Raw genomic sequence first — 13,086 nt, 5'->3', positions numbered from 1 at the left:
TCCTCAGTCTAGCATGAGTGTGTTTGGAAAGCTTCTCTGGCTCCTTGCACTCCAAGACCAAGCCCTAGCTCTGGCCCTTCCAGAGGAGCCCAAGGTGGAATCGAAACCTGTCAAATGTGAGGAGAATGCAGTGTGGATCAGAAGGCAATTGGCACTGGAGCCAGCCGGTGCTGACTCCCCAGAGCTGACCGCTAGAGCTTCAGGAACTGTGCGAGCCAGCTGTCACCTTAGCCATTATTGAAGACGTAGATTCGACTTTAAATAAGCAATATTAAAATACTGGGAATATATGCAGTACTCGCTGCTTTTAATGAGGAGAGCTTTGCTACTTTCCACTCTCGCGGGACTTTCTGCACATAATGAGTCTATGCAGTGGGAAATCTGTGGGTTGGTACAGATTTCCCACTGCATTTATTTTCTCAACTTTGCTTCCAAGGATGCTGGCCACAGAGAGTATATGTACTCCGTGGAAATCAGCAGGTGCTACAGCTGAGGACCCAGCCCCTGCAGCCAGCCGCCACAAGCACCAGCATGCAGCTGCCTAAGGGTGCCAGCACCCTCTAGGTGTGGCTAACGAGGACCACGCTGTGGAAGAAGGCAGGCGGTAGCAAGGATGTTAATCATTGCTTCCCTAGAATCCTTGATCTTACTGTTCCTTTCCTACACAAGACCGTAAATGCCCCCTTCATGTGGTCTTCATAGCACCTTGCCCACAGAACCGGCCAGGAGCTCAGGCCACAGGAGGCCTGGTTTGGGGGTGGATTCGTGGTCATGACCCACATCCGGTCAACTGTGGGCATTGAGGCTGCCCAAGGAGTGTGCTGGGGTTACCAGGAAACCCAGCCTGGCGTTTCTGCTAGGCATGAATAAAGGAAGGCTCATCCCTGAAAGACACTGGCCTCCATTCGGAGCCCAAATTGGAAGCCACTGCCCAAGAACAAAGAAGAAAGAGAGCCAAGAATTAATGTGAGAGAAAGTAGAGTCTGGACCAGACCTTGTCTGAAATGTTAGACTTTTATCTGAATAAATGAATTTCCCGTTGTCTTAGTCAGACTGAAATTCAATCCCATTTACTTGAAAAAATTCTTTCTGGAGTTTGTATCTTTAGATTTGGAACTACAGGAAGACAGTGGATGCTGAGGAAATAAGTGACCACTCGTGGCTCTTTTCTTCTCTTACACCCCCTCTAAGCAGGCTGCAAGCTCTTGGCAGGCAGAAGGGCCCACCGCACACCTTCGTGTCTGCAAGTAACCAACTGGTGCACCCCCCAACAGGCTTGGCCTGCACTTGTATAATTGGCCTGCTGAGTGAATCAGGAGGACTTGGGCGAGACATTCTTCCTCTCTTCTTTGGTCATATAGCCAATTTGAGGCTATCACAAGTGAAAGTCCCAAGGGAAAAAAAGAACTAAGCCACAACCTTCAGAGTCTCACAGTGCAGTCTCGCTTTTTGCTGGGATAGAGTGAAAATTAGGCTTGGTCTCCTAGTTGGCATAAAGGTTAACTAAGAAGCATCCTTTGGCATCTTCATGAGGCCAGCTGCCTGGACAGGATTTGAACTGTGTGGAGGGCATGCCTCAAGAACTCTACACGTGGGACAGACACCATGTCGACAGAGCGTCTCAGTGCTAAGTGCTCTCCCCTTGTCCCTCCCAGAGCCTGGGTTGTCCATAGCAACAAAAGGGAGGACAACACATGTGTCAATCACAGAGCTATGTGGCTCTGGAGCCTAGGACGCTAAGAAAGGGACAGACATAAACACTAGTGGTCACTGCGGGGGAGGGGGGCCCAGCCCCATCTCCAGGCCAGAAGAGCACCGCATCAGGACAGAAGTGGGGCTCCCTGCCACCACCCTCCCATCATTCCCCGTCATCCACATCACTGTCCAAGGTAGGAGTGCTGCTCATTCGCTTGTCATAGCTAAATGCCGGCCCCATTTCTCAGAAGGAATGCCTCAGGGTGGTCAGGATCTGAAGCAGCTTGGTGCTGATCACTGCGTTCCCCGTTCTGAAGCATGACCGGGCTCAGTACAAACACAAGGACCCCTCACTGCCAGAAAGAGTGGCCGCGGTGACCACGTGCCAGACTGACTCATAAATCAGAACCTAAAATAGCCTGGCTAGAAATAAGGTATTATTTTCCAAATTAAAACATGACTCCACTACAGTTCAGTTGTGTAAGCACAAACAATTCCTCGAATATTCTGCCCTTTCATTTCACCATAAGAAAAAGGAGGCTATCTCTGGCAGTCCGGTGTTTTTCTAAAGCTTTTAAATATCTGAAAAGAAGCAACAGCCATGAAGTATTAAGCTAAAAAATCAGTACAGAAGCTAAGTCTGGATGAGTTTTCAGTGAGAACTCCACAATGGCTTCAGTTGTCTTTTCAAACAGGCAAAATTCCACTTTTTTTTCAGTTTTTGATCTTAACCTATTAATAACTATGAATTAATTGATTTTTTATTTCTATCTGTTTTCATTATTATTAGCCACCTATTTCCAAACGAAATCCCCCTTGCAGACACTTTGGGATTTGGCTTCCAAGGCAGACTTTTTCAAGATAAGCAGACACAGGGAACACCCCCAACTAGCTAGTGTTCCCCGGGCAACCCACTTGGGTCTGCCTTCTTTTTTTGTTTTGTTTTGTGTTTTGTTTTGTTTTGCTTTTTTTGGCGGTACCAGGGATCGAAAAAATCAGGACCACACTTGGCAGGCAGGCAATCAGGCGCTCACACCACTGAACTATATCCCGGCCCAGTCAACTGGCTGGTGTTTATTTAAACCTGCGGACTGCATTCCTCTAGGTCTGTCCCTTGGGCCTCAGCACATTTGGGCTCACCATGGCTCCGCGGGAGCTCTCCTTCCTCCCTCATTTCCCTCAGTCGCCTCTCTCTCCAGGTCAGCCTCCGCATCTTCTTTTTTTTTTCTTTTTTCTTTTTTTTTCCGGAACCGGGATTGAACTCAGACCCTTGCACTTGCCACGGAAGCACTTATTTCACTGAGCCATCTCCCCAGTCCCAGCCTTCGCATCTTTAAAAGCGACTCTGTAACTTTAACAGCGAGCCCTGGCCGGAGGTTTCTCTCCAAACTTGTGCCCCGGCAGCGTCCAGCGTCCCAATGACGAAAGCAGTTGTAACTCGAGCGCGGGGATATCTTTAGCCCGAGCGAGAGAGAGGCGCATTCTCACCCCGCGCGCAGAGCTGCAGGAGCCGCGTAGAAGGAGACCGCTCGCAGCCTCTCACTGTGCCTCGCGGAGCCAGGGGGGACTGGACAGGAGGCGGAGGCAGCGCGGTGCCGGGTCTCCGGGCTGAGACACATGTCGCCCGCTGGGGCGCGGGGTCCGGGGAGCATCCAGCCGGAGGGGACCGCGCAGGACGCGCGCTCGAGAAGGCGCTGACTCCCGGGGCCCCTTTCCTTCTCTGGCGTCCTTGATCACCCTGTGCGCGCGTCAGGATGGTGTGGGCGACGCTCCTGGGGCTCGGCCTCCTCTGCCACTTGTGCCAGGGCTACTTCGATGGCCCTCTGTACCCGGAGATGTCCAACGGGACCCTGCACCACTACTTCGTGCCGGATGGGGACTACGAGGAGAACGACGACCCCGAGAAGTGCCAGCTGCTGTTCCGCGTGAGCGAGCGCCACCGCTGCGCCCAGGGCGCCGGGGGCCCGGCCGCGGACGCGCTGCGCCTCAGCCTGCGCGAGGAGTTCACGGTGCTGGGCCGCCAGGTGGAGGACTCGGGCCGAGTGCTCGAGGGCATCAGCAAGAGCATCTCCTACGACCTGGACGGCGAGGAGAGCTACGGCAAGTACCTGCGCCGCGAGTCGCACCAGATCGGGGACGCCTACTCCAACTCGGACCGCTCCCTCACCGAGCTGGAGAGCAAGTTCCGGCAGGGCCAGGAGCAGGACGGTCGGCAGGAGAGCCGGCTCCACGAGGACTTCCTGGGGATGCTGGTGCACACCCGCGCCCTGCTCAGGGAGACGCTGGGCATCTCCGCGGGGCTCAGGGACAAGTACGAGCTGCTGGCTCTCACTATCCGGAGCCATGGCACGCGGCTAGGGCGGCTGAAGAAGGACTACCTGAAAGTGTAGGTGGCTGGTCAGAAGCGCCGTCCTGCCTGCCTGCGGTGGGGTGGGGAGAAGGCAGGGCTCGACTTTCCCTTGTACTTGCTACTTTTTATATCCGGATTTGCAGTTTGAGGATGGATGTGAGGCCATTTGGAAAGGCTCAGAGGTCAAGTGGTTGTGCTTTGTGCGTTATTTATGGGATCTGGATTTGTGTGTGTGGCACCTATAAAGACGACACCTTGTGTCGTCCAATTCCAGCCACACCTCCAGTCTTTCCCAGCGGGCGCTTCCGGACTCTGCAAAGACAGGGCGCCAGCCGCAAGGGAAATGGCAGTGGGGACTGGCGGAGGGTAGGTTCTGTCCAGGAGGACCCCCGGCAGCCCTGCCTGCTCTGCAGATGTTGGGGGAGGGTCCGCTGTGTGCCCGCAGCCCCTGCAAGCAGCTGGCTTACTCCCCTTCGCTCTCTTATTTATTAAGCACGGGCTTGAGCTGCGTCTGCTTCTTGCCAGGGCAGAGCCGGGATGTCCACGCCAGCTCCCGTGCAGACAGGTACAAGGTTCCTCTGGGGTCTGTCCCGGAGCTGGGGATTTAAGAAGTCGAGCTTTGCAGCCTTGCGGGGTTGGTGCGCCCGCCCAATGAGGACTGCGCTCTGTCCTGCGGGTCCTCTTCCTCCCTGTGCCAGGCTCAGTTACAGAGAAGCAGGCCCCACCTTAGAGCCTCCGTACCCGCCACTTCCTTACTCGTGCCTTCTTCCTCAGTGGGGCGGGGGGCTTCTTTTCGCTTCTTGTGAACTTGTATTTCAAGGAGGGAAAAATTCCAATTCTAACACCTCCTCATCTAAGTTTTATTATTCGGACAATAAATATGTTTTCAGATAATACTGGCTCATGTTTTAATTCACATCAGTAAATTTCCCACGTCCAAGCAGGGCTCTCCTGCAAAGGAGAGAAGCGTGGGGCGTAAGCCACGCTGTCTGGAGTCCATGGTGAAGAATGATAAGGGAGAGCTGTGTGCTGTGGCGCTGCTTCCCTTCCTGCAGCCTCGCCGCCTTCACCAGGAGAAAGCAACACTAGCCTGGCAGAGCTCTGAATCTGGCCTGCTGATCTGCTGAAAAGCGAACTTTCTGCCGCCCTTGCGCAGGCGGCCAAAGAGGCTTCTGAGGCGGGGAGCCGCGGCGGTGCGCACTCGCTGCAAAGCTTAGTTTTCGTGAATGGGTTGCAAAGGTGGAAGTGAGCATGATTTCATGTCCTGCTCCAGTGAAGCCGCACACGCCTTCGCGGTCTTTCTTTACGCACACTCGGGAAAGTACATGCTCCTATTTCTCCCTTCAGCACAACCGGCTTCCCTCTCCCTCGAACGTCGAGGACCGGTTTCTATTTCTATGAAGTGTCCAGGGCCCTTCAATGAAACTAGGGGCACCTGAGTGACCCGACTTGGGCCATGGGCCTGGCTTTTGGGCTCGAGCTTCCCAGGCCTTGAGCGCTAAGAGGAAGCTGCAGGTAGCCTGGGTCTCGCGTGCTACTCTCACTGCTTGAAAAAGAACAAATTAAAATCATCATTCATGATTTCTTTCCATTACTCACAGGCTGGCTTTTGGATGCTTCGTAAACTTGTGTACAAGAAGGAGTTAAAGGACCTCTTAAAAGAGGTGGTTTTGTTTTCGTTTCTACTTTATCCTATGAAAAAAGGGGACTAGTGGCCGGGAAAGCCAAGAGGATGCTTGGTGTGTGTGCACCTGCAGCTCACAGGGGCAAACTTCCCCTTCTTAGTATCTGCCTCTCGCTTCCCTCGTGATGCTTGAGGGCTGCCCACAGACTTGGCAAATGCCGTTTCCCTGCTTTGCCCAGCTGCAGGAAGTGGGGCTGGACCTGCAGGAGGAGAGGGCAGGAGTCTGGTGCCCTCGCACGTGGTAAGGCAGTCGGTGGGGGCTGCCTGGGCACTGCCCTAAGGACTCACACTACAGAAGTAGACTGCTGTCCTGATTAGAGACGTCATCCACAGACTTGAGAAGGAGCATAGTGGCAAATTTGCCAGCAATGTGGAAGCCCTGGACTAGATGATATAGGAAGCAATTTCCATGGCTACTAATCTTCCTGTTCCTACAAAGCCAGTATGAAATTGTCTGGCAGAGTCGCTGCATTCAAAGCTAGCGATGCTTGGCTGATCTGAGCACAGAGGTGTTTACAAAGCTCGTGATGTAGCTAGTAACTGCAGTCTTATGGTGCACCCTCCAGGCCACAAGAGTGCTTCCAGGAGGGACAGGGAGACGCCTGTGTCACCAGCAAGCATGGTTGTCACACGGGTGTCCCGGCCTCCTAGGGAGGAAAGCCAGCCCCTCTGGCTGTGCTCTCCACATCCTCATCAGACTTTGCTGCTCATGCAGTGCCCAGGTCTCTTTAAAGCAGCGGCCCTCTATGTCTCAGGCCACAAAATACTCCGAGAATGTGAGGAAAACCACAGACGTTCTCCCCTTCAAAGGCCACTTACCCCGCAGCCTCAAGGCTTAGGGTGTCGTTTCTGCAGCTGTTGACCACTCAGCCTAAGCTGGGCTATGAGTTATTCTGTGAGGTGACAAGGTCTAGGTCTTCATCCATGGGACAGAAATCTTAAAAACCTCTTAGCATTTTATTTGGAACAGAAGGCAATTACTGTTGTTATCATTCAATATGGTAAGAGCAACAAATTGGCTAACTGCTCTGAGAAGCCAGAAATATTTCTAGGGCTCAGCGCTGAGTTTGCCTCAAATGTTCCTCCTAATTCTGTCAACAAACCATGAGAAGAATCTATAAAAGGAAGAGTTTCATTTCAAGTAGTTACAACAGTGCCTAATACAGGCTGAACCCCAGGGAGTGTTAGTTTTTATTACGACGGTATTTAGCATTATCTTTGTCTTTATACCTGTGGCCCAGAACCTTCCCCAAGGTTGAAACTGTGTGACATCAACTGTGTCTCGGTGAGCCAGTTACCTAGTGGCACCTGGGATGGTGGCAATGAGCCACAGGGTGGGACCTCGAGGTCCAGCCGCTCCAAAAGCTGCGCTCCAGCATTCAGATCCCTGGGGCTCCCGGCAGTCAGAAAATGATCCACTCCTCTACTTTCCTGGTTTTGCCCTTCCATGTTTATTTATTATCTGCAGGTGTCAAGCGCACGCACTAAGTGGTGCAGATAGAGCGGTGCGCAGGACCAGGGCGGACCTCCCCGTGCAATGGAGTTCTTGCGCTCTTGCTTCCTTTGCCTGTCTTCAACCGTGGAATGCTTGCGATGCATGATGACTGAGTTCATCCTGGCAAGCAGGGACATCTACGCATAGGTGCGGGTGTTTGTCACCCTTTCCCTCTCCCCTCGCCCCACCCCTGGGCTCCCCTGTTTATATAGTTAGACACAGATGCTGTTTCTGTGAGATGCACTGCGCAGTACTGTTGAGCCACATGTCGCAGTCTGAGGGCGTAGACACTTCCACATCCCAATCCTGCAGCTCTCTGCAGCAATCCATCTGTCTGTCTGCAGTCTGTTGGTGGAAGACGCCCCGTCAGCCTCTGCAGCAACCACAGGCCTCGCCTCCCCACCCCCACTGCCCGCAGATGACAGGAGCTGTTCGCAGTGTGCACAGCAGCACCTAACTGCCCCGTGGCTCCCCTGCGCCCCATAGCTCTCCCCACTCTCGTATACAGTATTCCTCAGGACCCAGACCCAGAAATTCCCCTCAGAAGCCCTGAATCCTGTAGTTCTGCTGCAGCAGATATTTTTATGGCCCCACCACACTAGATACCCAGAAGAAAGAAAGAATATGGACTATTTAATGATAAGCTAAAGAGCAATCCGGGTACAGACTGTTACACGGACAGGAAACAGAAAGGCTAACTGTAATGCTTGCAGACATTTTATAATGTACAGGGGAAGTTATTGGAAAAGAAATATTGGTGGGAAATAAAATAGAGAAATGAAACTAATAAATAACCAGTATAAAAATTTAATTTCATAAACAACCAGTAATTTTGAAATTGAGCTGGTCTTACAGGAGTCCCATCTCTAAAATGAGCATCCAGTTGGATGTCACTTAAAAAAAATCCTGTCTCTGCGCCTGAGTTGCTCCCGCTGGCTTCAAGCTCGCGCTCCTCTTGCCTGAACCTCCCAAGTGTCTGGGATTACAGACCGGCCCCACTGTAGGCTTCCTCAGGGATCACAACACCTGCCATTCAAGGTACCCAGGGGAGAAATCTCATATAGATGTGGGGGAAACTACAACCTAAACAACAGATTAGAGAGTGGCAATGTAGAGCACTGGACAGCAAACAGATCTCCAGGGGAGCTCAGCGCAATCCTGTCAGGACTCCCTGCATCTTAGTTCCCTTTGTCCTTGCAAGCACAAAATACTCAACACTCACAGCTAAGAGAGCAGACATTCATTCAGTTCATAGTTTGTAGATGCTTCATAATCAGCAGGCTCCAAGGCAGGGTAGCACGGCAGCCAGCAACAGTTCATGACGTTGGGAGACAGAAAAAGCACCAAGAGAGCAAGGTAAGACTCATCCAGTCCCTGCATCGTATGTGGGCTACTTGCCCAGGGGAGGGTGCAGCACTCACACCCTTAATCCCAGCATTGCACTATGAATCAGTTACACAGTCTAGGTTAAGCCACCTCTGAAAAAACTCTATGAGCACATGAGACTTTGGGGGGACATCTAGACACAAACTGTAACATTCCATCCCTGGTCCCTCAACACTCATGCACCTCATTTTGTGCAAAAGGCCTCGAGTCCATCTCCAAGTTTTGCCAAAGTCCTAATAATTTCAGCTTTGCTGAAAATTCCAAGTGAAAAACATCCTTGAGATTTAAAAATAACTCTTAGCTTCAAGCCCCCATATAAATAAATAGAAAAGTTAAACACTTCCAACATTCAATAGCACAAGGTAGATATTTCTATTCCAAAAGTTAGAAAAACAGAAATGCAAAGGAATGGGGCAAAGCAAGTCTAAAATCCAGCAGGGCAAACAACAAGCCCTGTAGTTCCATGGGCAGCATCTGAGGAAAACTGTGGCAAGATGTAAAAGGCTTAGGTGTTAGCTCAGCAGAGTAAAGTGCCTACTTAGGCAGACGCAGAGGCCAGAGTTGGATCCCCAGTGTGTGGGGCCAGCCCCTGCCCCCAGGGCACACTGAGATGGCAATTGAGACTGGGCGTGGTGGTGCATGCCTGCAATCCCAGTGCTTGGGAGGCTGAAAATGGAAGGATCACTATGAGTCCAATCTATGTAGTGAGACTCTGTAGACGCTGTGGACTCTGTACTAAAATACAAAAAAAAAAAGTCTTGGGTGGCCACCCCTATGATACTTCTGGTGGGGCTCACTCCCTGGCTCTCCTCCAGCCTTCCCTTTTCCTCAGATGACCCACTTGCTGGCTTCTCCATATGCCTGGGGTCCCTGCGGCACCTTTGGCTTCACCCTGCGCGCTGCACACACTGCCCTCTCAGAGGCACAAGGCCTGCCTCCCAGGCTCTCTGAACTCTCAGTGAAAGCCTTTCTGACCCCACCACTCTGCCATGCTGAATGCACCTAAAGCCAGCACAGTGTGGATGATGCCGAGGTCTGTTGCCATCAGAAGCAGTAGCCAGCCTTCCCTCTCTTGTGGCTGAGGGCTCCAGTGCCTAGTTCAGTGAATCCAATTTGGAAGAACAAATTTCTAGGCCACCACCACTCTAGAACAGGGTGCTCCATGGCTTTCTTCTGAAAGCAGTCTTTCACTTTTACAATTTTCAGACAGCAAAGGGTGGGCTTCTGCTGCTTCTTGTGATGCCCTCAGGCCATCTTTTCTATTCTCCTCTTTCTTCTCCGCAAGCAAGATCTCCCCAGATATGTCTTTTCAGCCTACAGCTTTACTGGAGCTTCCTTTCTAGCTAAGTTCACAGTGTTTTATGTTATTCTACTGAGCCCTTTGCTCTTGATTCTCAACATAGATCTGGCTAAAAGACCCCAACTGCAGCCACGCCACCACTTCGACACTCAACTGCCTTAAAACTTTTTCTGCCAGACTAATTAGTCCATCATCCTTAATCTCAATCTCAGGAAAAAAATCTCTGGACAGGAGCAAAATGCAGACAAGCTTTTTAACAAGACATAGCACACATTGTCTGGAGCCCAACCGGCAATGGTGTCCTTCCCAGCAGAAACCTCCCAAGCCTGGTCTTTACCTGCTGGACTTGGATCAGCCTTCTAGACTTCTGAGCTCTGACAAGAAACTCCCACACAGTCTAAGTCATTCCAGCTCTAGTTCTTCAGCCGGCATCTCCGAGCCCTCCCATGTTCTTCCCACAAGCTATTCCCAAGGGCACCTGAACCACATGGCCAGGTAGAGTCGCAGCAATGACCTCATTGTTCTTTAATTACTTTTCACATTGCTGAAACAAAATACCTGAAACTTAAAGTTAAAATGCAAAAAGTTTATTCAGCTCACAGTTTGTGAAGGCTTCGGTTCATCACCAGCCGGCCCCAGGCAGGGTAGCACATGGCAAAGGTCAACCATTCAGGGTGGCAGAAGACAGAAAAAGCAACAAGCGTGGATCAGCCGTGCCTCTCTCTGTCCCTTTATCTTATCCAGCCTCTTGAGGTCATGGCAGCACCAATCCAATCGGTGTATTGACCCAGCATCCTCAATCACACCAGCATCGCACTGAGATCCGTCACACCCTCTAGATTCAGCCACCTCCGCAGAATAATCTGGTGGCTGCGTGAGGCTTTGGGGACATCGAGACACAAGCCATAACAGCCTAAAGAATGGAAAGCAGTGAACACAAGTAAGGATTTGGCGAAAGTGCACATCCAAGACATGGAGGGGCTGCAGCGTTGCTGTTCGTGTTGTTTCATCTTGTTCATTTTTGTTGAATATTAATAATATGGAAACAAAACACAAAGAAGACCAAATCAATAGTGCTCTCAAAATCTCTCTCTCTCTCTCTCTCTCTCTCTCTCTCTCTCTCTCTCTCTCTCTTTTCAGAACCGGGGATTGAACTCAGGTCCTTGTGCTTGCCAGGGAAGCGCTTATTCCACTGAACCATCTCCCCAGCCCCTCCAAATCTCTCTGTTACATGCCCACAATTTGATCTTGCTCTGTGTCCTTTCAGTACTTTTCTTGTGTTTTTATCTTTAGGGGAAAAAATGATACAAGAAACACACTGCTTTGTAGCCATGCCAATTTCAGGCATTAAATTATGTTTAACTGCATAAGTCCTTTAAAATTTCTCAGATCTACCTACAATTCTACAGAAGTAAAACATTCTTAGTTCTAGGTTTATTCCCACAACATATATGTTGTGAGACTTTGAATAAGTTCTATTTTAAAGACAGAATAACAATAAAAACAATGACACAATTTCAAAACAAGATGGGAAATTCACTATGGTTAATATATTACACACTGTTTTCTTCTAAGTAGTTGCTCATATGACAAGATCTAAGTTTGCAAAATTGATCAAACCATATAAGCAAAAACCATTCTTTTCAATAAATGGTTAGAAATTGGTAGTGTAATTTAATAGAATTGGTAGTATAATTATCACATATTTATATTCTTCTCCCTTCCTTCTTTTCTCCTTCCCCCATTCTAGCTGTTCTTTCCCTTTGAGAAGTTTCTTTCACTTTCACACTTGAATGAGTCATTTAAATGTTCTAAAATTAATTCACCTTTCAAGAAAAGATAAATGGTATTTACTTATCTATCTATCTATTTATTTATTTATTTGAATGTATTTGGCACAAGGTCTCACTATGTAGCTCAGACTTGTGGTGATCCTCCTGTTTTCAGCCTCCCCAGCACTGGGATTACAGGTGTGCGCCACCACACCCAGATTCGGCAGCTTGGCATATCCCAGGGGTGAGGCCGGAGGGGCATGTGGTGCCAGGGATCAAACCCCAGTTCCTGTGCTTGCCTAAGCAGCCATTTAATCTGCTAAGCTATCTTGCCAGCCCTGATAATTGGTATTTATTGAGTGCAGACTGCTGAGAGCATGTTTTCCATATATTGTACAACCTACTCTTAGACAGGGAAACTAAGAGACAGAGAAGTTCAGGGACTTACCCACGACCCCACAGCTTGGCAGGAATGGCGTCAGCACTGAACACGGGTGCCCTGACTCCACACAGCCACAGTAACTGCTAAAGGATGCCTTTCGCTCTACAGGCAAGGTGCTGGACGTGTACTTTGTTAGCCTGGACAAATGGCTCATGCAATGAGCATTTCCCTTCTCTGATTTTCCTTTACGAAAGCCTATAAAACAAAGTTTCATCAAATAAGTTCTTCCTTTCTTTCTTTGATTTTTATATTGAGTGAAGTACAGATTCCTCCGCATCTCCACTTGCTGTTCTGATTCTTCATCTGGGAGCAACGGGCTTTATCTCAAATATGACATCTCTCAAACGCTTTTGCTAATCTGATCATATTTGACCATAACAAATTTTTACAATGCAAGCCTAGTAAAGACAGTTCATGGTATTTGCCGTTTGGATAGGATGTTATTTTATCAACACTTCTTGAACCAAATATAAAGATTCTTCATCCATGCAGGTCTATCAAACTCAAATGTATATGCTGCTCGGCAATGTAGTGTCTTAGGTAAGAAAGTGTATTCAGAGATATCTCTGAATAAGCATACAAGATATTCAAACTGAGCCTTAAATCTTGAGTAGAAACCAAAAATGCAAGTGTCAAAGCAATGAGTATTCCTAATAAAAGAGCAAGAAGGGCAAAAATCTACCAAGCAGAGACAACTTTATATTTGAGAAATAAAAAAGAAAATAAAAAACTATGGGGACTGCATCAGTGGAAACTAAAAAAAAAGAGTGAAAGGCTTCGAGAGACACTGGAGCTAGGCAGGAGAGGAACTGCGTGACCATCATAAGAAATCTGGAAATTATTCCAAGTTCTGTGGAAAGGTCTGATAGAGGAGGAATGCTGTGATCTGATTCACTCAAAAAGGAAGGAGATTTGTCTTCAAGGAAGTGGGAGAAGAAGCAAGATGCTTCTTATTTGGTTAG

The 13,086-nt window shown here is 49.4% G+C and overlaps 1 protein-coding gene across 1 annotated transcript; it reads left to right on the top strand.

Annotated features, from left to right (window-relative positions):
* Window positions 1-3,022: 3,022 nt before the first annotated feature.
* On the top strand, window positions 3,023-4,428 carry Fibin (fin bud initiation factor homolog (zebrafish)). The gene has a single exon (XM_004644118.2). It carries the CDS (start codon window positions 3,450-3,452, stop codon window positions 4,083-4,085), a length of 636 nt encoding a protein of 211 aa, XP_004644175.1. The 5' UTR covers window positions 3,023-3,449; the 3' UTR covers window positions 4,086-4,428.
* The last annotated feature ends 8,658 nt before the right edge of the window (window positions 4,429-13,086 follow it).

This window comes from Octodon degus, unplaced genomic scaffold, assembly GCF_000260255.1.
Source record: "Octodon degus isolate 3935 unplaced genomic scaffold, OctDeg1.0 scaffold00193, whole genome shotgun sequence".
Classification (NCBI taxonomy): Eukaryota; Metazoa; Chordata; class Mammalia; order Rodentia; family Octodontidae; genus Octodon; species Octodon degus.
Note: the sequence above shows the minus strand (reverse complement) of the source record. Positions and strands in the feature narration are given on the sequence as shown.